Source organism: Ursus arctos, unplaced genomic scaffold, assembly GCF_023065955.2.
Source record: "Ursus arctos isolate Adak ecotype North America unplaced genomic scaffold, UrsArc2.0 scaffold_17, whole genome shotgun sequence".
Lineage (NCBI taxonomy): Eukaryota > Metazoa > Chordata > Mammalia > Carnivora > Ursidae > Ursus > Ursus arctos.
Window position 1 is genome coordinate 51,016,893 of NW_026622841.1, and position 21,424 is coordinate 51,038,316.

At 43.0% G+C, this 21,424-nt stretch overlaps 1 protein-coding gene and 1 long non-coding RNA gene across 14 annotated transcripts in view; one reads left to right on the plus strand and one right to left on the minus strand.

Annotated features, from left to right (window-relative positions):
* The window catches only part of DLGAP1 (DLG associated protein 1), an 843,835-nt gene that overhangs the window by 96,518 nt on the left and 725,893 nt on the right, over positions 1-21,424 (minus strand). For 6 of the 11 annotated variants that reach the window (XM_026496025.3, XM_057313260.1, XM_057313263.1 and 3 more), the window contains one exon: positions 11,807-11,836. The exons of the other annotated variants lie outside the window; for them this stretch is intronic. In XM_026496025.3, coding sequence (XP_026351810.3) covers positions 11,807-11,836 — 30 coding nt within the window. The remainder of the gene's footprint in view (positions 1-11,806; positions 11,837-21,424) is intronic. 11 annotated transcript variants of the gene reach the window in all.
* The window catches only part of LOC130543948 (uncharacterized), a 41,744-nt gene that overhangs the window by 6,201 nt on the left and 14,119 nt on the right, over positions 1-21,424 (plus strand). Inside the window, exons 2-6 of one of the 3 annotated variants that reach the window (XR_008959749.1) lie at positions 2,687-2,867; positions 5,983-6,116; positions 13,632-13,714; positions 13,980-14,081; positions 14,476-14,586. This is a non-coding gene — a long non-coding RNA (uncharacterized LOC130543948). Of the gene's footprint in view, positions 1-2,686; positions 2,868-5,982; positions 6,117-13,631; positions 14,082-14,475; positions 14,587-21,424 lie in introns of all 3 variants that reach the window. The other 2 variants (XR_008959748.1, XR_008959750.1) reach the window with 2 other exon arrangements.

The following is a 21,424-nucleotide window of genomic DNA, read 5'->3' on the forward strand; positions in this document are numbered from 1 at the left end:
ATCTTGGAAGCATGTGATGATGAAGCGTCAGTCTGATGACGATGAGAAATATGCCATTTGACGTAATTGCACTACTGCTATTCGTAGAGTTGCCCTTTAAATTGCTTAGCCTAATGAGATAGATTACATGATGATTTTTCTTTTTTGTATCCCTTATAGCTCTTAGGCGAGTAGTGTCTTGTGTGCAATAGATGCTTAATAAATATTTGTTGGAAAACAAGTAGGTATAGAGAAAGAAATAGAGTAACTTGGCATAAAAGTCATGTGGAAGGCCCGCTCTGGGCTGTGAGCCATGCTGCCCTGTTCTTAAAGCCAAGGCGCTCTTCCTCCAAGTCTTCTGCCGAAAGCCTTGATTTCTGGGCCAAGCAATGCAAAATGGCCCACTCCCATGATCAAAACCAGATTTCTTTCTAATGTGCAATAATAGGATACAATCTTCAAAAGCACTTCAAAGTAACCAGGAAAGTTAGGACTTGCCATGGCAAGAAACAGAGCAGGGGGCCCCTTGACTGGGGTCTGAAATGAATCCTTGGTGGAGCAAGTAATGGAAACTGACAAAGCTCCCAAACTGAAGAGAACCCAGAGCACAGAGAGGTTGGTTAGTCAGACTCAGTTGTGTTCCTCGTGCGACGTTCTCCACTGAAGACACAGGGTTGAGGGAAGCCAAACCGGCACCCATGCTTGCCTTCTTCCTACACTGATGTGTGAATTTAAAAGACCTCTCCCAGCTGAGAGGCAAGTCCTGACTACCACTCAAAGCAGAGCAACCCCATGGCTTCCTCTGCTTTGCAGCAAACGCTTTTGTCCGGAATCATTCTCAGCCTCCTTTTCCCTAATAGGTTGGCTATTATTATTACTAGAATGGTCATCATTTATTGAGTGTATGCAACTTGCTGTATACTAACTATTGTCATTACAACTGTAAGTGAGGAAAGAGAAGCCTAGAGAAGTTAGTCAACTTGCCCACAATCACACAGCTAGTAAATAGGAGAGCCAGGACTTACACCCAGGCGGTCAGACTCTAGAACTGAACTCTAACAACTACCCTGTATTGAAACATACCCTTCAGGAAGCACAGCAAGCTATGATGACAGAGGTGTTCTGTAAAAGTAAGACAACATGTTTCTATGTAATACTACTCTGTACGTATATAGATATTACATACACATAGATATTATTAATTACATACAATTATTATATATCATGTATTAATAGCTATTAATGTATATTACTAAAGATTCTGTTTTATAAAAATAAGATAATGTAATATATTATATATTATATATATCAATAGATTAATATATAACGTATATCAGTATATTATAGTTGACCTTCGGACAAGAAGGGTTTGAACTGTGCAGGCCCACTTACAGATGGATTTTTTTTTTTCTTCAAAGCAAACTCCATGCCCAGCATGGAGCCCAACACAGGGCTTGAACTCACAACCCCAAGATCAAGACCCGAACTGAGATTAAGAGTTCCATGCTTAACCAACTGAGCCACCTAGGTGCCCCACATGTGAATTTTTTGGAAAAATGTAGTACAGTACTGGAAATATATTTTCTCTTCTTGATGACTTTATTATTATTATTATTTAGATTATTTATTTATTTGACAGAGAGCGTGCAAGCACAAAGAGGAGAAGCAGCAGAGGGAGAGGGAGAAGCAAGTTCCCACTGAGCAGGGAGCCCACTGTAGGGTTCGATCCCAGGACCCTAGGATCATGACCTGAGCCAAAGGCAGACGCTTAACCCACTGAGCCCCCCAGGTGCCCCCTTGATGACTTTCTCAATAACATTTTCTTTTCTCTAGCTTACTTAATTGTAAGAATACAGTGGGAAGTCGGTGCCCCAAAACCCCACCGTGTTTGAGGGTCAACTTTATATATTGGTCCTCTATGGTATCAATAGTAGACCGGTTTTTCTACACGTAGCAACAAATTCATGATAGCAAATATTCCCACTTCACTCTAGAGATGAGAAGTACTTCTTGCCCCTCACTACACTTAACCCCACAGCAATCCCATGAGGACATAGGATAGCTGTTACTATTGGGTCCTATGTGCTGCAGGCGGCAGGCCCCAGCTTGTGAGAATTTCAAGAGGATATAAAATATTTGAATCTTGAAAAAAGAGTGATTGGCACTAAACCATAAATTCAAACTGCAAAATCAAAATTAATAAAAATTTAATGAAATGCTGTTCTAAACTACCATTATGTTAGCATCACTAATTGTTAAACTTACTATTAACAAAATTCCATTACATTAGAAAATACTTTGTGGATTAGGTATTTTTCATTTTGTGAGAAAGTCTGAAATATGTACGGTTGCCAAGGAATCGGAGTTAATCGTAAGCGAAATGAGTTTTACATATGTAATTTTAATCGTAGATAAAAACTCTTTCAGAATGTTTACAGGAAGCTCATTAATGGGAATGGGGGTCGTTGAAAAATTTTCGAAATGTACAGGGTAGATTTTCTTATCTATTTATTGTAGGGGCTGGGGGAGGGGCAGAGCGCGCCTCAGGCAGACTGCGCTGAGAACGGAGCCTGACTCGGGGCTCCATCTCATGAGCCAGAGATCACGACCCGAGCCCAAACCAAGAGTTGGCTGCTTAACCAACTGCACCACCCAGGTGCCCCATTACTCTCCCTTGTTTGTTTGTTTGTTTGTTTGTTTTTTAAAGGAGGCTCCATACGCAAAGTGGGACCTGAACTCGCAACCCCGAGATCAAGAGTGACATGCGCCAGCCAGGCGCCCCTACAGGGTGGATTTTCTAAAAGAAGCCAAATCCTGGGCCTGTGAAGGTCCTAAATCACCAGATTACCCCCCTGCGGGATGAGAACTGATTTGCCTAAGGCAAGCGGGTAAGTCTGGAGGTGAAACTCAAACCTCCCGTCCAGGCCTTGCTGTTCTTTCTATTCTGGGTCTCCGGGGAGCAGTCCCCATCAACATCTAGATCCGCTTCTTAAATCGGACCAGGCAAACCGGAGCCGTCACTGACAGACATGCATTTTGGATTGTGCTCTGCGGTAATTATCTACAGAAACTAACCAGCTGCTCCTTCACTGAATCTTGTGAGATTGTGCCTGGAAGCAGTTGGTGCTATGCGTAAACTTGGAGATTCCACTGTGTGCCGTATCCCTTGGACAGTTTACAACAAGCTGAAATAAAACCACTTTGCACCTATCCAGAGACACAGGCATATAGAAAAGGAGGGTAGTGTGGCAGATGACTTCAAGGGATCAATTGTTACTCAGTCCTGGGTTTGAAAAATTCTATGACCTCGAGTTACTAACTTCTCCATGCCTTGGTTTCTTCCTTTCTAAAACCAGATGATAATAAAAGTAACTACTAAGTTACTGTGAAGTTTTAATGAGATAATGTATGTGTTCTCTTTTGCTTGCTCTAACTATGAACGTTTATAAAGTGCTCAACGAATGTGAGCTCTTTGTATTTTTACTTGCCTTCATTTCTTATCAATAGTCTAGCTCTTTGTCCAGTACTTAAAAAGCATACCCAGGGGGCGCCTGGGTGGCGCAGCGGTTAAGCGTCTGCCTTCGGCTCAGGGCGTGATCCCCGGCGTTATGGGATCGAGCCCCACATCAGGCTCTTCCACTGGGAGCCTGCTTCTTCCTCTCCCACTCCCCCTGCTTGTGTTCCCTCTCTCGCTGGCTGTCTCTATCTCTGTCAAATAAATAAATAAAATCTTAAAAAAAAAAAAAACATACCCAGGAGATAGGCATTTATATATTATTATACATTGCTGGTCGAGTGGAGAAGGCACAGCCCCTGTGAAGGGGTATATGGCAATGTCTAGTACAAATGTGAATGCATTTACCCTTTGACCCCGCAGTTCAACCTCTAGGACGTTTTTGTTTGCTTTAAAGATTTTTTAATTTATTTATTTAAATTTAATTTAATTTTTAAAAAATATTTATTTTGGGGTTGCCTGGGTGGGTCAGTCAAGGTTAAGTGTCTGCCTTTGGCTCGGGTCATGGTCTCAGGATCCTGGGATTGAGCCCCACATAGGGCTCTCTGCTCAACGTGGAGCCTGCTTCTCCCTCCCTCTGTCAAATAAATAAATAAAATCTTAAAAAAAAATTTATTTATTTTACAGAGAGAAAGTGAGAGAGCACAAGCAAGGGGAGGGGCAGAGGGAGGGGGAGAAGCAGACTCCCCCTTGAGCAGGGAGCCCGATGCAGGACTTGATCCCAGGATCCCAGGCTCCACCAACGGAGCCAGCCAGGTGCCCCTCAACTTCTAGGAGTTACAGCCAATGTTATAAAAGTAAAAACAAAACAACATAAATAAACACCTAAAATATACTGAGCGTCTGTAGACCAAACACTTTACTATATACTTCAACATTATCTCATTTTGTTTAAGTCTTTAAAGTGTGTGCTTTAAAGGAGTGCTAAGTAGCTCTCACCCCATTTTACAGACAAGGCAAGTGTGGCTCAGACACTCACTCACTTCTGATTACAACACAGTGAAAAATCATGGCTACAAAGTTTGAAACTAGGAATGCCTCTTGTACTCTCCTATACTTTCTTCGAACGGAGTGTGTTCCAAACTCGTGTTAGGAGTTTATATTTGAGAAGGCCGTCTATAAAATCAGTGCTTGAAAGGAAATGAAACTAGCCTCTACTTCCCGACGGGCATGTATTCCACCAACACTGTGCTCCGCACAGCCAGATCGGTAGCCTTCCGTGTTCTCCTAACCGTACGTGGGTTAAAACTAGGAAACACCTGAGCGTCCATACGTAACTCCAAAACATTGCAGAGCTACAAGGGGTTGGGACTGGCATCTGATTTTGCATTTCACTGACATATTATTGTAAAAATGCTTTGGCTTTTCTGTCATCGAAACCAAACAAACTCCCATGGTGCTCTTTCCACTTCAGGCGGTCATGCCTTCCACAGAGCTGCCGTGTAGGCACCTGCGGCAGTATTTAGATACGTAAACATCTTAGTTCAATACCGAATGTACATGGGATCATCTTCAAGTAGATTTTACAGCTAATTTTAATGGGTGTGATGGATAACTTAAGAGGGTGTGATTTCCAAGGTCAAACGCCAAACCCCAGCGTCAAGTGATATTAGCAGTTGTCTGAGTTATGGTATGCTCCAAAATGAACAGTAAGTTCAGAACTATAATTGCAGATTTAAAATGTAAAAGCCAAGTAATGAGTCATGGAACTTTACATCAAAAACTAAGGATGTACTGTACGGTGACTAACATAATATAATAAAAAATATTATTAAAAAAAACACTGAATTTTACACTTAAAAAAATAATAATAAAATAAAATGTAAAAGCCCTTTTCTAAATTCAGGATCCAAGTACTGGCAGTGGCTCTGCCATCACTGTTGAATTGGCTTCAAAGACTGCTATTAGACCACTGTCCTTAAAAGCTGCCTTCTGACATAGCTTAATAGAGTAGTTATTCTTTTAAAGGAGGAGCTGAGTTTACATTGACAACTTCCGGGAGATCGCTGAAAGTGAAAAAAGCAAACACATAGACCTTGAAACTGACACTCTTAAAAAACAAGAAGAAGAGAAAGAAAAGAAGCCATTGTCTAAAATTAGGAGCTTTTCCTTTACCACTTGTTCTTGATTTAAAAATATCTATTTCCACCCCCAGAGAGGGTGGTGAAGGGTAGGTTATGGCGCTTTGCAGGCAAGTGGTCTTCTGGGTCATGCTAATTTGTTGCCCTGTGCTCAAGGCTTCTTATTCAGCAGAGACTTTATTAGTTTTTGGCTACAGAAGTTCCAGGATTTACAGAAGGCTGCTCTCGGGATAGCTGGGCTTGTAATCACTTTACTCCTCCTTATTCAAAAATTTCCAATGTTGACAAATGACACATTCAGAAACACTGTGAATTTATAAACTACTTCATAAGAAAATATTATTAATATTGATGAAATTAGTCTAACACTTTGTCGAACCCGCCTGAAAACCTTTCCTTTCTTCCCAGGCCCCAGGACTAGGGGAGCGGGTAAGGGGACAATCCCATCTGACGAGAACATCCCCTGTTTGGAGTTGGCCCCTGGCACGGTTTGCTCACGGAGCTGCTCCCCTCACCACAGAGATGTCATGGCTTCTGGGGAGGTAATCGGGGAGCCCTTTTCCTAGCTGCTTCTCTCGAAGTTCTCTCAGAGTGGGAAAGCAAGGGTTTAGGCTGGTTGTTTGTCTATGGCTTTGCCCCAAATCAAGCAGACTTTCAGCACCAGGCTACAATACAATCCCAGGGGAAGTGATTATTTGTTTTCAAGATCTTTGGACACTGGGAAGCCGGCGGGGGGGGGGGGGGCGGGGGGGTGCTGCAGGAGGGCTTGGGAAGACTGCAGAGAATGAGGAAAAGTCAAGAAGAGAACAAGAGCCTTTTGAGCACCTACTGTATTCCGTACACCATGTGGGCCAAATCCATCCAGTTAGTGGTTGGCTTTCTATTGCCTGATGGGGCACCCTGTTCACTTTCTATCACAAGGCAGAAGAAGAAATGTAGCTGGAGTAGAGGAGGAGGGAGAGGGAAGAGAAGAAGAGGAAAAAGAAAAAAAAAAGGATGAATGTGAGAGAGCTCTGAACATCTGCCAGTGGTTATTCGAGGTTCACTCTGTCTGAAGTGAGGGTAACCCCGAGAAAGACTGGAAACTAGGCACAGCTCGACTCATCTTCCAGTTTCTGGGTCACGCTGGGTCATCTTTACCTTCTCAGGAGGAGACTAGGTTTTGGAAGCTATTTGGTAAATTCTCGGCTGAATGCTCATCCTGCCCAGAGACATTGCTATGCAACAGGAAAATTTCACCCAAAATATGATAAGTCTCTGCAAAATACATTTGAGAAGAGAACATTTCTTTGCTCAGTAGGGTGATCCAAGTTAGCCTTGTAAGCAGGAGGTCTGGGGTTTTTTTGCAAAAACAACTCTCTTGAGTATTGATTTCAGTTTCTACAGTACTCCAGTTTTAGCTTCCTGACACACTGCTTACTGCCTTTCACTCTGGTGGAACCAGGAGGAACTCCGTCCCCTAGGCAGCCCTTTCCCATCTCTGCAGCTATCTGACTTAAAGGTCTGAAAAGATGTTTGGTTTTGATTTCCCACGGTAAACATGTTGAGACCTCATTCTAAATTTATTACGAGAAATAGGTCCATCAGCTATCTGTTAATGGATTTACCACAGTCTAACTTGACGACTGAGCGTATGGGCTTTGCTCAAAAAATAGAAAGACACAGTGAAAGGAACAAATGCAGCTAGGGAGGAAGTGACATTCATAAACTTGGAATATTTTTTAGATGTTAAATTTATTTGGGGTTGCTATGCTGTGAACATTTATGTCCCCCCCAAATTCACATGTCAAAACCTTACCCCCCAAGGTGATGGTATTAGGGGGTGGGGCTTTGGGGAGGTGAATGAGACAAGAAGGTGGAGGCCTCATGAATGGGCTCAGGGCGCTTATAAAAGGGATCCCAGAGAGCTCCCTCGCACCTCCACCATGTGAGGACACAGCGAACTCAGCAGAAGAGGGACCGCACCAGACACCGAATCTGCCAGTGACTTGATCTTGGACTTGTAGCCCCTTAACGGTGGGAGATAAATTTCTGTTGTGTAAACCCCGGTCTACATCATTTGTTGCCGCAGCCCAAACAAACTGGCAGGGGTATTTTGAGATACACTGCATGTCATCTTATGGCAAACAGTATTTCTTAAGCAAAGTGATGGAGTATTTCAGTATTCAACATGCACGTAATGGCAGATCATAGCTTCGTATCGGAACAACAGCTCCATTTTTTGTAGATTTACAATATAGACGTTAAGCTGGGGGTATTATGAATTCTGAAAATGGGAACAAAGATTGAGTAAAGCTTTTACTTATTTTTTTCCTATGCCTGAGGAGTCATTTCATTTTCTGGGTCAGAGGCTGTGAGGCCATAGAAAGCACCACCTTGTATATGACAAAAGTCCTCAGTCCCCCGCCCTGAAGGGGATTGTGACTCATGAGCCATTACCACGGAGAAGGAAGATCCTTACAACATATCTAAATAAAATGAAGTGACAAGAAGAAAAAAGGAAAACAAAAGCTCCACATGGCCAGGGGAGCTCTTGGGGATGAAATGGAAGCTGGTCCCCGAGACACAGGCGATTTTACTGTTTGCCCAAGTTTCAGCTCTACCGCTAACTGCAGCCCACACAGGACATGGTCGCGGGCCAGGGCTTGGAGAGCCATCTCGTCTGTTCCATTGTTTCATAGCAGCTCATCTGTTCCCATTTTTTTTTTTTTTCCAAAAAAGCCAAACTTCATTCCCTTGTCTAGGCTTTCAAAAGAATTTGATGCCATTTTGGTATTTTGGATTCTCACCTACCTATGAGGTCTAAACAAATCACTTTGGAGGCAAGTTCTCCTGGCAGAACACACCCTGGTTATCAGTCGCCGGGGCCTGTCATCAGCCTCTGTTGTCTCATCTTGTCCCTCCAGGCTGGACGCCTCCTCCTGAAAGCTCCCCTTGCCGCGTGTCTGAACACACCCTGCATGTCTGTTGGGTAAAGAGGGCTGGCTGGGGCTGGACCATTCCTCCCTGGAAAGAAAGAGCTGCCTACAGAATGTCAGGACAGGCCTAACTCAGACACGACTCAGCTCTTAGTGACCTGCGTTCTCGTTTCTCCGTGAAGAGGCCGGTGTGCTGGCGCTACTCACGGGAAGCTGTGCCCGGCTCCCTGCCTTCTCCCTGCTTCAGTTTCAAGAGGGAAAATCCCTTCTAAGAGGAGTAGTTACAAGATACTATCACGGGATTCTTGGAACAGAATGGTTTTGCTCCCCTTGGATGAAAGAGTTTTTCTCCCGTTATCATGCACCAACCACCTCCCACTTCCCCTTTGTCCCGGTTTGCTTCTGGATGTTTCTCTCTTACCCTGATTTTCTCCCAGTGGGATTATCAATCAAAAATTAGAGTTGGGAAATCATCAGTGTTATCGATAAAACTTTGCAACTATTTCTTTCAAAGTTAAGTTTTTTCCTGGTCAAAGATTTTTCTTCATTGCAAAATCATAACAGCATTGATGTGTGTTACTGTTTCAGCATAATTTTAAGTCTTGAAAACGTGAAAAGACATTTGACTTTTAACCTTACCATTAATGCGATATAAATAGCCTTTTTCTTTCTGCTGATTTAAAAAGCTTAGGTGAAGCTGCAAAATGCTGAAGGGGGCACCCCTGCTTCAGAGAAAGAGAAAGAAGAAAACCGCATGACAAAAATCCTTGGTGGGGAGTAGCCCAGGGCATTTGTTGATTTTTCTCTTACAACCTTGAGAATTGTTTTTTCTTGAAAGGACAAGCTACCTAAAACGATTAATGCTATTTTTAGAGTTCTGCAAAAATCCAAAACAGAGTCATTCTTCACGAAAAGGTAGGTTTCATTTCTGGCCGTGGAACCCCTCTGCTGATTTACAGACTCCTTGCCAGAATGAGCTGCAGGAAGCCGCTTGAGTGCATACCACAGGGGGAAAGCAGCAAGTACAGTAATCAGCTAAGCATTCCTGAGGACTACTGTCTGAGGTTTGATTTCGAACCAAGAGAGAGTCTCACACGCATTCCACTGAGCATGCGGGTCAAAAATCTCACATTCCAGGTGCACCAAGAACGCATGCGTTGAGCACACCACGCACACCCCCACCCGAGACTGCGCTCCACACAGCCCCCTGAGCACGCGTGTTTTAACACAGTTACGACAAACAGAGGCATGCTCCCAAGCCTCCAAGCTTCCGCAGCCCTCAGCCAAGAAGCTGCCCCAGAAATGCTCAAGCCGCTGGCGAAGTGGGTCTGACCTCGGATACCCACAGCTGCCCAGCGTACTTCCCGTGAGCCCCAGGGGCTCCGAGGAGGCCGAGAGATAAGGAGGCTGCCGGGAAAGCCTCAAGCAGTCATTCTGCTGCTTGCCCTTGTTTTTCCTGACTCTCACCATCCTCTGGACAACGCAGACCTGTTCGGGGGGTTCAGCTAGGCCACGCTACCCGGTAGTGACTGGAGTTACTAGCAAAATGGTGAACGGAACAATAGTTCAGGGGAACAACACTTTTTAGATTATCTAACATTCTCATGGCTTCCTGGCTCTTCAAAACATGTATTTTGTCTTTCCATCCTTTGGTTGCAAGTGGAATACGGTGCTTAAGCCAAATAGGCAACGTAAAGCTCTGACTTCAAAGCCATTCCTTGATAAAACATCAAAACAGCCCAGGGAGGACCAGAGGTTATCTGGAATTCTCCAGATAATTAACTGAAACTCATTGGCTCACTCGCCACTGGGAGTTTCTGCAGACAAGGCCATTCTCATGGGCCTGCATGATTTTGTTGCTGGGTCTGCTCTGTTGTGTTAGGCCGGGAGAGGTTGGGACAGTCTCTCAGTAGAACGCCATGTTCCCATGCAGAGGAAACTTGACTCCTGCTTGGCCTCGTGGGGGCCTGAAACTGGCACGGTACCCTCCCCTTGCCCTTAATGTGACATCATTCTGCTCCTCTTTCTCGGAAACACCACTGCCTGCACCTTTTCCTGGTCCTTTGCTTACTTGAGAAGAGCGGCATGCTTTCCACCGAGAATGTCAGAAATAATCGCCTTTTCAACTTTGTTTTGTAAAATGTGATGGTACTCCATCTACATGAGGCCAGAGTTCCCCGTTTCGGGTTTGCCAGTGCCCTGGGTACATGACTGAGCTCCTCCCTCATCTCCCAGTCTTCAAACTCCAGCCCATCCAACCCCTTTGCTTGAATTAAGCAGATGGGCTCACCACTCTTACCCCCTGGCATTTTTCCACTTCCCGCCTCCATGCATTGCCCATTCATCAAGCCACATCTCCGTTTAAATGTGAAGACTCACCTGAAAGCCCACCACCTCTTCCAAGGAGCCTCCCCTGATTAAGCAGGGATGAAAGAACCTCCGAAGCATGACTGACAGACTCCCGATAAATGAGAACACACACACCCGAAACAGACACAGAAACTCACAAGAAGGGAAAATTACACGTTCGCTACTTGCAGACTGTGTGCTTCTATGAGGATAAGGAGATCACTAGTATACCAATAACCAATTAATCATTTCAGATGATGGGGTATTTTTAACATTCTTAGGGATTAGCAAAACCCTGCTGTCTACACCCATCCTCTTTCCTTAAACCCCCCTTCCCTTTCTTCTTAGATTCCTGGATGCACGGCTAAAGGGGATTGCCACTCACTAAATATGGATGATACAAAACACTGAAGGAAGCTGGTCGTCCCAAAGCCTCCTGGGTGCTGGTGGATCACACCTCCCAGGAAGAAGCTGCGTCTGAGGCCAATGCCTTCACCACGTAATGTTCTCTTCAGGGAGCTTGAACAACTCCACACCCAAATACTTGGGCAAGCATGACAGCTACGTTGGGATAAGGGAGCAAAACACTGTAGAGAAGGCCCTGCTGAAAGAATGGGGGGCAAGGTTCCTGGCAAGACTCCATGTCCAGCCTCTAATATGGCTGCTGGAGAGCAAGGGGATCTGGAAAGAGCCTTGGATCTGAGGCAGTCACATCAGGAAACAGAACCAGACACGTTCGCGCTCCTAAAGACCGCCCTCTCGGGTCAGCGTTAATGCCACTTGTGGAGGCCTGAGAGACTCATGGCATAAAATGACCAGAACGAGGAGAGACACAGATGGAATGGTGACAGCTGGCGATTAGAACAGGCACCACACACCGCTGCCACAGACGCTTTCTGGCTACAAAGCCACGCTAGGCAACCTTTAAGCAAAACAGTATTGATTTTGTGGTTGTGAAAACGTACCTTCAACTGCAGAACTCAGTTTTATGACACCTTGAATAAAAACAAAAAGTGGCAGTTATATAATGGACCCAAATGACCTCTTCCAGTGTTCTCAAAACACACACATGCTTCGGATCTAGAGTTTTTGCTGGCATTTTGAGGATTTAACTAAACAAATATCAACTTTGAGAACAAAGTAATTTTCGGTCCGTGATTAGACTAAGTAGTGTCTTCATTTCCCCCACTAAAACCATTTGGGGGAGTTTTTCGCTGAATAAGGGATCTGACACGTTTTTGGATAAAACAAAGGCCAAGTCTGTCTGAATGACTATTTCTGTAAATAAGTCATGCTGGATAATGAATTGATGAAACTTCACACAACACGACACCAGTGTCTAGTACTTTCCATTTAATGCTATGTCTAGAGATCATTTGATACATGTTGGGGCAGGGTTTCTGTCGAAATATATAGCAGGTGGTTAAAAACCGCGGTGTGATCTGGCAACTTCCTTCTCTGAGGTGGTTGGGCCATAGGCCATTTACTGGTCAGATGTGTTCAGTGATCCTGCTCCCTGCAGGTCAGGGAAAAGGCTCCCTGAGCGTGTCAGATTGTTCATGAAGCAAGTAGACATTACTCTTGACTGGATATTCACGTGCCTTTTCAGTGAATTTAAAAGTGAAAATACTCAACTGAGATAAATTAGACTGGGTCCAATGATTTGATTAAAAAATCATTTTTTTTGGTGGGTCATGGTTATAAATAAATAATATTCCCCAAACCCTATGTGATAGCCATGATACTTCAGGCTGAGCAAAAATGTCTATTACAGTTTCATGTGGTTGACATTCTTGTTCTCTTTCCAGCCAGAGGAGTTTCAAGTTAAAAATGGAAACAAAACCCCTTTCCAAATGGATAAGCCAAATTGGTATGAGTGTGAACACACACTGATTTTAACAGATTGTTAGCAAAGAGACAAACTTGCTCTCCACTACGGCTTTCTGAAAAAGCTACTTTTAAGTTATCTATCAAATTCCATCTTTCCTGCAGAACCAGTAGTGTCTGGTCAATGTTTAACAAGGGACTCTCCAGGGCTAAAAGAATGCATATAAATGTGGGTGTGTTTATCATGATTTTTACTGATATAAATGATGTGTGGTGCATAATCCAAAAATAATAATACACGATGCTCTTTATCGCAAGTTCCATATAGCCGCTTGATTCACACAGAATGCTTTTGTTGAGTTTGGTCCAACTCCCGTATCCATAGCTAGTAAGTCAATCATGATTTGACAAAATCATGCATTGAGTTTCATCCCAATCTGCTCTTTCCCCAATAAATTTATTATTATATCTCTTCTGTGGTTTACTGTTGAACTATTTTTCACACTGTCATATTAATTATTTTCATTAAATTAAAATGCTTTCAACTTTAACACTTGGCAAATACTTCCCCCAAGCTACCAGCCTGATATCAGTGAATATGGAGTTGAAAAGAGATGGGCAAGGAGCAATACCATTTGGTAGTATTTTGGCCATCCAAGTACCGTCGTTGTAAACAACCTCAAGAGTATGGAAAGTAAACTGTAGTCAAATGATGAGGAAGGAAAGAGTTTTAAGTATTTATTACCTTTGTTTTTAATATAAGTTATTTAATTATAAGTTTATTTAATTATAAGTATATAATTATATATTATAATTTAATTATACTATCTTTTATTTTATAATAATGGCTGTGTTTGGTAATGGGCTCACAAAACATCCCAAAATATAAGAATTTGCTCTTGCAAGTTAGTATGAATCAGGTCTAGCGTAACGTTGTCATCACTGATGTTTCTTTCCACTCAGGACCAGAGAAGAAAATCTTGATCTTCAGAATACTATCTGAGCTATTCATAAAAGGGGCTACAATCGAACTGAACGAGGCACATGTAAGTAAGCTTAGCATTTGCTATTATTTTTCCGGTAATTTCAAAACCTCTTAAAACTGTCATACTTTATGCTATCCACAGATCACCCAGGAAATAACAGTCACTGAAAATCACCCATGAATATGACCTAAATGGACTTGCCAAGTCCATTTATGCCAAGAGGGATGAGTCACCGGTTTATTAAGCAATGATGCTGTCTTTTTTTTTTTTTAAACTGTAGGATTCTTATACGGGAAATCAGGCCATGATATTGATTTTTTTTCAGCCATATTTATTTTTGTGTATAACCATGGTGTCAGCAACTGCCATTCAGATAAAAGGACAACAATGTGCCCTAATCAAGGTGCTCTGATAAGGCTTTATGCAGGTAAAGCAAGAAAATCCAAACAAAGTTTTATGGGATTTGTGGGTGGTGGTGGATCAGAGCCCAGTAATACATTTATTGAATAAGGGGAAAAAGCTAAGTTAAAAAAACAAAGAATAGTCTGATTTTAGAGCTCTAATTATTAACATTATTTTAATAGAAACATTAGTGATTCATCAACTCCATATAGACTTCTACTTTTTTTTAAACCCCAAATCAGGATTTTTCCTATAGTAGGACAGACCTTTATAAAGATATTGCAAAGCAACTATGTTGAAAATATAGAATTAGCTAAATCTAATTAGATAAGCTACTTTTAATATTATACAAAAATTATAGAATGAGGGGAAAACATTTTATTTTAAAATACCAATATTTTTAAAAATTGAATATTTAGGAAATGGTTGATGCTGATGCTGAAAAGCTACACATAGCACCGTTGACTTCCAGGACACACGATAGACATTATCTGGTGACTGGCTGACATTGACATTGCCTGGAATTCAGGGTAAGCCATAACACATACATATATGTATATATACACACAATGGATCCTACCCCTCTCCACCCCTCCCTTTACTCTTTCATCATCTGTAAATGTTTGAAAATGAAATTTAAAAAAAGAGAGTAAAGGAAAAGAAAGGTAACTGTTTTTCCTTCAACTTGATATCTTTAGTTTAGCAAAATTGCTAAGCTTGTGGGTGATTCGTGCAGACCGTGTCTATTGTCTTCCTGCAAGTCAGAGCAAATCACTACCCGGACATGCTTTCTGCGACAGTTCTCCAATTCCAAAGTTATTCCACCCTCTTTCCTACCACTCTGACCTAATTATTAATTTCAGACGATCTAAAATAAGGTTTAAGAGAGTGAGTTAAAATAATCCATGCTCAAGTGTGAATGATGAGGGCTCACTAAAATCTTCCAGTGACATCTCGTTGTTGATTTAGTAATAAAATTTTTAACCCTAGCTGTCAAGGCCCTATGTCATATATTCCTGCTGATTTTGTTATGTCACCTGACTTTCTCTCTTTTTCAAGATGCTTTAGCCACTTTGGTCTTCTCCCGGTGCCCTGCAGTGCTAATTCCTCCTGCCCCTGGGGTGCCCTTTCAGTTTCCTCTGGCTTGAGTGCTTTCTCCTGACCTGCCAGATCTTTCCTACACCAGCCCTTTCTCTTCATTCACATTTTATTTCAAATGTCGCTTCCTCGGAGAGCCCTTCCTTGATTCTTGTATTTAGAGCAGACCCAGTAATAACTGTAGACCCTCTCTCTCTTTTATTTATTTATTTTATAGCAGTTATCACTACTAGGATTATGTCACTGATTTATCACTCCGTTCCTTGTTTATATCTGTCGGCCTCATCAACATGTAAGCAGAACGAGAGCAGAGACCTGGTTTGTCTTGCTTGCTGCTGCAACTCCCTTGACTAGAACCATGCCTGGCGTAGAGCAAATACTCAAATATTTATCTAATGAATAAGTGATCATTCCCAAGTGTTTCCTGACATCCTGAAAAGAGAATTTTATCAATTCCGGCAAATGTAATTCAAACATCTTGTCTTAATTGTGGGTACTAAAGAGCAGAATCCTCCCATTTCATTATATTGACCACTGTCTATTTCTACTTGGAGGCTTGTCTTCATGGAGGTTAGTGAACATTGCTGTGTGGAGTAAATATACGTAAGTTACAGTAATATTTAGGTTCCAGGATTATACGGTTAAAAAGATTCCCAAGAAGTAATTTTATCAGCTAGCTGGAGACAAGGTTATGCTGTAAATGGACTTGAGGAAATACGAGCTAATTGATTTTAAATCCAAATATCTCAGGATCTGCAGTTCTCTTATCTCTACTGTCATCACCTTAGGGCACGCTACCATAGCAATGCTCGCACCAATCTGTATAATATGATGTGGATCCAGAAAGGACCATTCAATTTTTTATGTCCTCTTTCCGATGCATTCTCATACTGCAGCTGGAGTGGTCTTTTCAAAAGGCAAGCCCAATTATGTCATACCCCTCCACCCTTTAAAATTCTTAAATGGCTTTTCATCATTCTTAAGACCAACATCAAAAGCCCTAACAGGACTTGCACAGCCTTTCATGATGTCACTCGAGGCAGAATCAAAATGCCCACAAAATCTTCCATTTACCTCCCACAGAGAGATGGAGGCTGTGTCCCACTTCTTGAATTCGGGCAAACTCTATGACTGCTGTGACCTTTAAAATAAAGTGGAAACGATGCTCTCCCAGTGTCTGTGCCCAGGCCCGTGAACCTGGCAGCCTCTTCCTGTCTGTTGGATCACTCCCTCCGAGAACCCTGGCATTACAAGCGCTGAGACTACTTTGATGGAGGCCATGTGTAGACATTCTGACAAACAATATAAGCTGAGGCAAGGAGCTGGAAGGCCCTGGGGAAACTATTGGTGGAGGCTGGGAGGACAGGGAAAAGGCTATCCTTGAAGACTGGAAGGAAAGTCAAGTCATCCAATGTAGTGGTGGGAAGTTTGACAACACTATGACCTGTAATAACATGGAAAAATAGAAAATATATCTAATATAAATTATATATTTAAATATATATAAACTCATATACCTAATGAGTTTATAGATTTTTAGTAAGATTTCCAGGAAGAAACATGTAGAATGCCAGTTAGTTTTTAAAAACAGTTGCATGTGATAAAGTAGTGTTAAAAAAAAAGGGACTGTCCAGTTTTCAAGCAAAATTGAGAGGAAATATAGAGCTAGGACTTGTTGATTTTTTAAAAAAAGATAACAGGGTTTCACAGTCTTAGCCTTTCCAAAGGCAAAAGTTTCCCAAATTAAGAAATTGACTGAGGACGAGGATCATCTCAGGCGTGTAGTTGTAAGACCCTTTTTTATGACTTTAGGAAGATTTGAGTGTGTGCCCCAAAAACTTATAAAGAGATGAAAGGACTTCTAACAACCCGAAGAGAGCGATCCCATAGCACCGTGACTCTGAGCCCAGGCCGGAGAAGTGCCTGTCTGGAGGAAAACTGTGGATGTTTTTGTCTAACGGGGTGAAGTCTAATAGGATTCATAGGAAACCCACAAAGATTTCAAGAGAAGCAAATTATTGGACTCATTATTGGTGTAGACAAAAATGGGCAGAGGTAGTTCAGAATGAGAAGCTTTAAAGCCTCCAAGCTTCTATGGGCAGGGAACAGACTGAAAAAATTAATCAGTTGCAAATGACATCTTATGGGCTATAGACCGAGTCTGGTCCCCTATTCCTGCCCCCTGCCCCAGATTCATATGTCGAAGCCCTAAGTAATCCCCAGTGTGATGGTATTCGGAGATGGGGCCTTTGGGAGGCCATCTGCAGGACAGGAAGAAAGTTCTCACCAAAACCTGATAATGCTGGCACCCTGATCTCAGACTTTCCAGCCTCTAGAAGCGGGAAGAATAAATATCTGTTGTTTGAGCCACCCAGTCTGTGGTATTTTGTTACGGCACCCTGAGCTGACTAAGACATTAAGAAAACAGGATAGATGACTCAGAAGATGCAACCAAGAGTTTGGAAGGAGGAGATAAGAGCTGCAGAGAGTCATCCCTGGGCAATAGGACCAGGCCCCCCAGTCAAGGAACCGGCAACATGTGGACTTCAGAATTGCTGTGGACTAGTGATGACTCCATGCCCCTCCTTCCTCCACTCCTGCATGAGAGTGCTCATTGCATGGATCTCATCTCCGTATCATCAGTATATGCTGGTGTGTGTGGAGCAGATGCCTTTTCATTTTGTCTTCATATTGAGAAAAGTAACCTAGAGAACTGAACCAAAGGATCCTCAGCAACACCTGAACCTTATTTCAGTGATAAGAACCTGCACCTCAAACTTGGACTTCATGCCATAAGGAGATGAGATTTCTGGAGGGCTTTAGAAGGAGTCTATTTTGCCTTACAGAAGAGTCTAAATAATTTGTGTCCAGAGGATGAGCTGTGGCTGACTAAAGATGTCCACAAAGTATTTGAAATCGTTCCTATTGAGAGGTGACATCTCTGTCATTTTCTTTGATGGGGGTGGTGGTGGTGGTGATATCTCTGTGACTGTTCCAACCAATAGAAGATGGTGGAAGGGATGCTCTGCTGGTCTTTGGGCCCAGGTCTTAAGACTTCCCATCTCGTGGACGCTATCCCTGGGGGCCATGAATGGCGAAGTAAGAAGTCTTAAAGCTGCAGTGCTGGAGGTGCCCCTTATAGGTATTTTGTTCAAGAATCTCAGCTGAGCCCACACTTGTAGCCACTGAAGCCAAGGTGCCAGGTGTGTGAATAACGCTATCCTGGACCCCCTAGACCAGCTCAATCTCCAGCTGAACGTGGAAGCCTATCTAAATTCTTGACCCATAAGATCTTGGGTATAATAAAGTGGTTGTTTCTAAGCTGCTATGCTATGTATTGAGGTAATATGTTATGTAGCAATTGAAATAGTTACGTATGCCTCAATCCTCTGACCTCACTTTGTATCATGACCCTGAGCTCCGTGTTCCCCAGCCACCCCACTTTTTCAGTTCTCTGAATAGTTACATGTGTCCTCCCTCACCCTTCTTGATCTCTCAGCTCTTAGTTTATGAGGATTTTCTCAGAGAAGTTCTCCCTGACCCTCTAGATTGGTTCCATCGGTACAGCGGACTCTCCCACAAAAACTGTTTCTTTCAGGGCAGTTATCTCAGAGTGTTTCATTAATGCCAGTCTCCACTTCTAGACTCTAAACGCTATGTTTAGAAAGCGACCCTTTGATCACCACTGATTTCCCCGAGTCCAGCGGTGTGACTGGATGTAGTGCTGAGTAAATATTTGTTAAGTAGATGAACGAAACATTTGATGCAGCCGATAAGGGCTCCCTTCTTACCATAGCCATTAATAACTGTGCCACTTTTCTTCCCTCTCACATACTGTGAACAAATTTGATTCAAAGCCATTGTAACTGGGGAAGGACAGTGTGACTTAATACTGGGTCACTACTGCCTCACGACTGTGAAGGCTGCTCAGCATAGCTGAACCTTTGCAGTTCCTTTTGGAAGCCCCGGACAGGGGAGGAAGCGGAAGGTTGCTTCTGGGCATGCGCAGCACATGCGCGGCACAGGACTACGGAGAGAAAAAGCCAGTCAGTGCCTGCCCACATTTATGTCTTTGGTGGCAATCAACGGGCTTTCCTCGGAATCTAAAGAAAGTTGTGGGTGCTCCAGTTATCTACATTATTCCCAAGTTTAAGTTCAGAAATAATTCTTACCAGATTGTGAGCTCTTTTCTACTCTACCCCAGAAACCAAACCTGTGCGCGGAGGAACACGTGCGTGCGTGAGCGCACACGTCTAGGTAAGAGGCCCTACCACTCCATAACCACTGCTCCCAGATTTGTTTTAATACTGAATTTGCTTCCTCCTGTTTTAAAAAATGCATTTCCCCGCTAATTTACCCCTATGGATGTGGCAAGTAGAAGATCCATTGGAAATAATGTTTCTTAAAAATTTTCGGTTGTGTCTCTTTAAGTCTTTATCATTTTTTGCTGTAAGTGAAATAAGCCTACATTGCTATAAATGTCCTTATAATTTGCATTTCTTTTTTTTTTTTTTTTAAAGATTTTATTTATTCATTCAACAGAGATAGAGACAGCCAGCAAGAGAGGGAACACAAGCAGGGGGAGTGGGAGAGGAAGAAGCAGGCTCCCAGCGGAGGAGCCTGATGTGGGGCTCGATCCCAAAACACCGGGACCACACCCTGAGCTGAAGGCAGACGCCTAACCGCTGTGCCACCCAGGCGCCCCTGCATTTCATAATTTAAAAAGTATTTTCCTTTGCCTTGTTAGATTGCTTTTAACTCCGGTCTCCAAGTGGGTCTGTGTGCGATCATTAACTGGGTTTAGTAGGGCTCCAGTCAGAGAAACAAGGATCTCCATTTGCCCGTAATATTCTTGCTCTTTTTGAAACACTCTCACATGGGCAGGGCTATAGTGTAGACAGACATGTTCCACATCCTCTTAGTGAGTTCACACACTCTGAGACTCTGCCCATTTCCATTTCTCTCATTCGTCCTCCCTAAGTGCATAATACTGCACTTGTCCCTTTGAACATGTAACAGATTAAAGAGCTGGTCAGGAGGCAGATGTAGGAACACCTTTGATCTCTCATCCTTGGGGGTTAAGGGAGGGCAGACACCTGGCGGCTGCGGAGCTGGAAACAAAACACAGGCCCGGACTGGAATTACCTTAAAGGGAGCCGCAGCGCCAGCCAAAGAGGCAGCTGGATGAGCTGAATGGGCACGGAGGGAGGAGAGCCCACGGTTGCGCAGAGGGCGAGACACAGAGTCCCAACAATGTGACTCCGGCTAGCAAGGGGTTGGTTAGAATAACCGTTTCTTAAGCGCAGGACTGGGAAGATCAGGGAGCTGTATTGAAAAAAAAAATGAACTAATTCTTTTGCAAATAATATTGCAAAACGGTCAGCTGTGGACAAATGCCGAAAGGCAATTTGGATGGCAATTCAGGAGGCTTTTAAAGAAAGGATATATAAACGTTTTTTTTTCTTTTTCTTAGAACTGTTTTTATTGAGGGTTTCACCTTTGCAGCAGGATGTTGTAAACTTTCTTAGCCAAAACGAAACCTGGGCTGGTTCCTAGGAGATTTGGTGAAACTGCATTGCCCCCTGGCGTTTGCGCGCCATTGTTGCGCCATCGCATAGAAAGCCCAGAGAATGCCGGTCAAGCTGTGGCAGGATGCAGCTTCCAGTCCTATCTGGGCTCGGAGAATATCGTTTTAACCCTCAAATGTAGACATGGTTTGACAAGACGTGGAATGAACCCTTGAAATTAAGACTCTTTCCTTCTCCACCCTCAGTGGAATCTCCTGAGATTTTCAGTAGCTCTTAAAAGAAATTGATCCAATAGGAATCTGCCAATTTTTAGTGTACAAATGATCACGTGAGTGGCTGCTGTACACCTACCCATTTTTCAGAACCGACTCAAATATTTCCTGTGCTATGAAACTTTTCCTGACTTTTCCTTGGCATATCGTACACACCTGAATTGTCGTGCCTCTCTGCCTTCATGCTTATCTCTTTGATGGAGACTTGAAAGTGAGATTTATACCTGACTTATCTTTGTATCCACTATGACTAACGCGGTGCAGACAGTGTGTGTCCAATAAAAATGTGTTGCTTGCATATAACAGTGCTGTTCACAAAAGGATCAAATACACTTCCAAATCAACAGCAACTGAAGGTCAGTGTGGTAACAGAACCCAAGGCAAGAGAACATGGTCCCTAGCTGGGACTTAGAGTGTCCTAAGCCCCTGAAACTGTGAAGACACCATGTCCAACTATGGGGGAGAGTGGT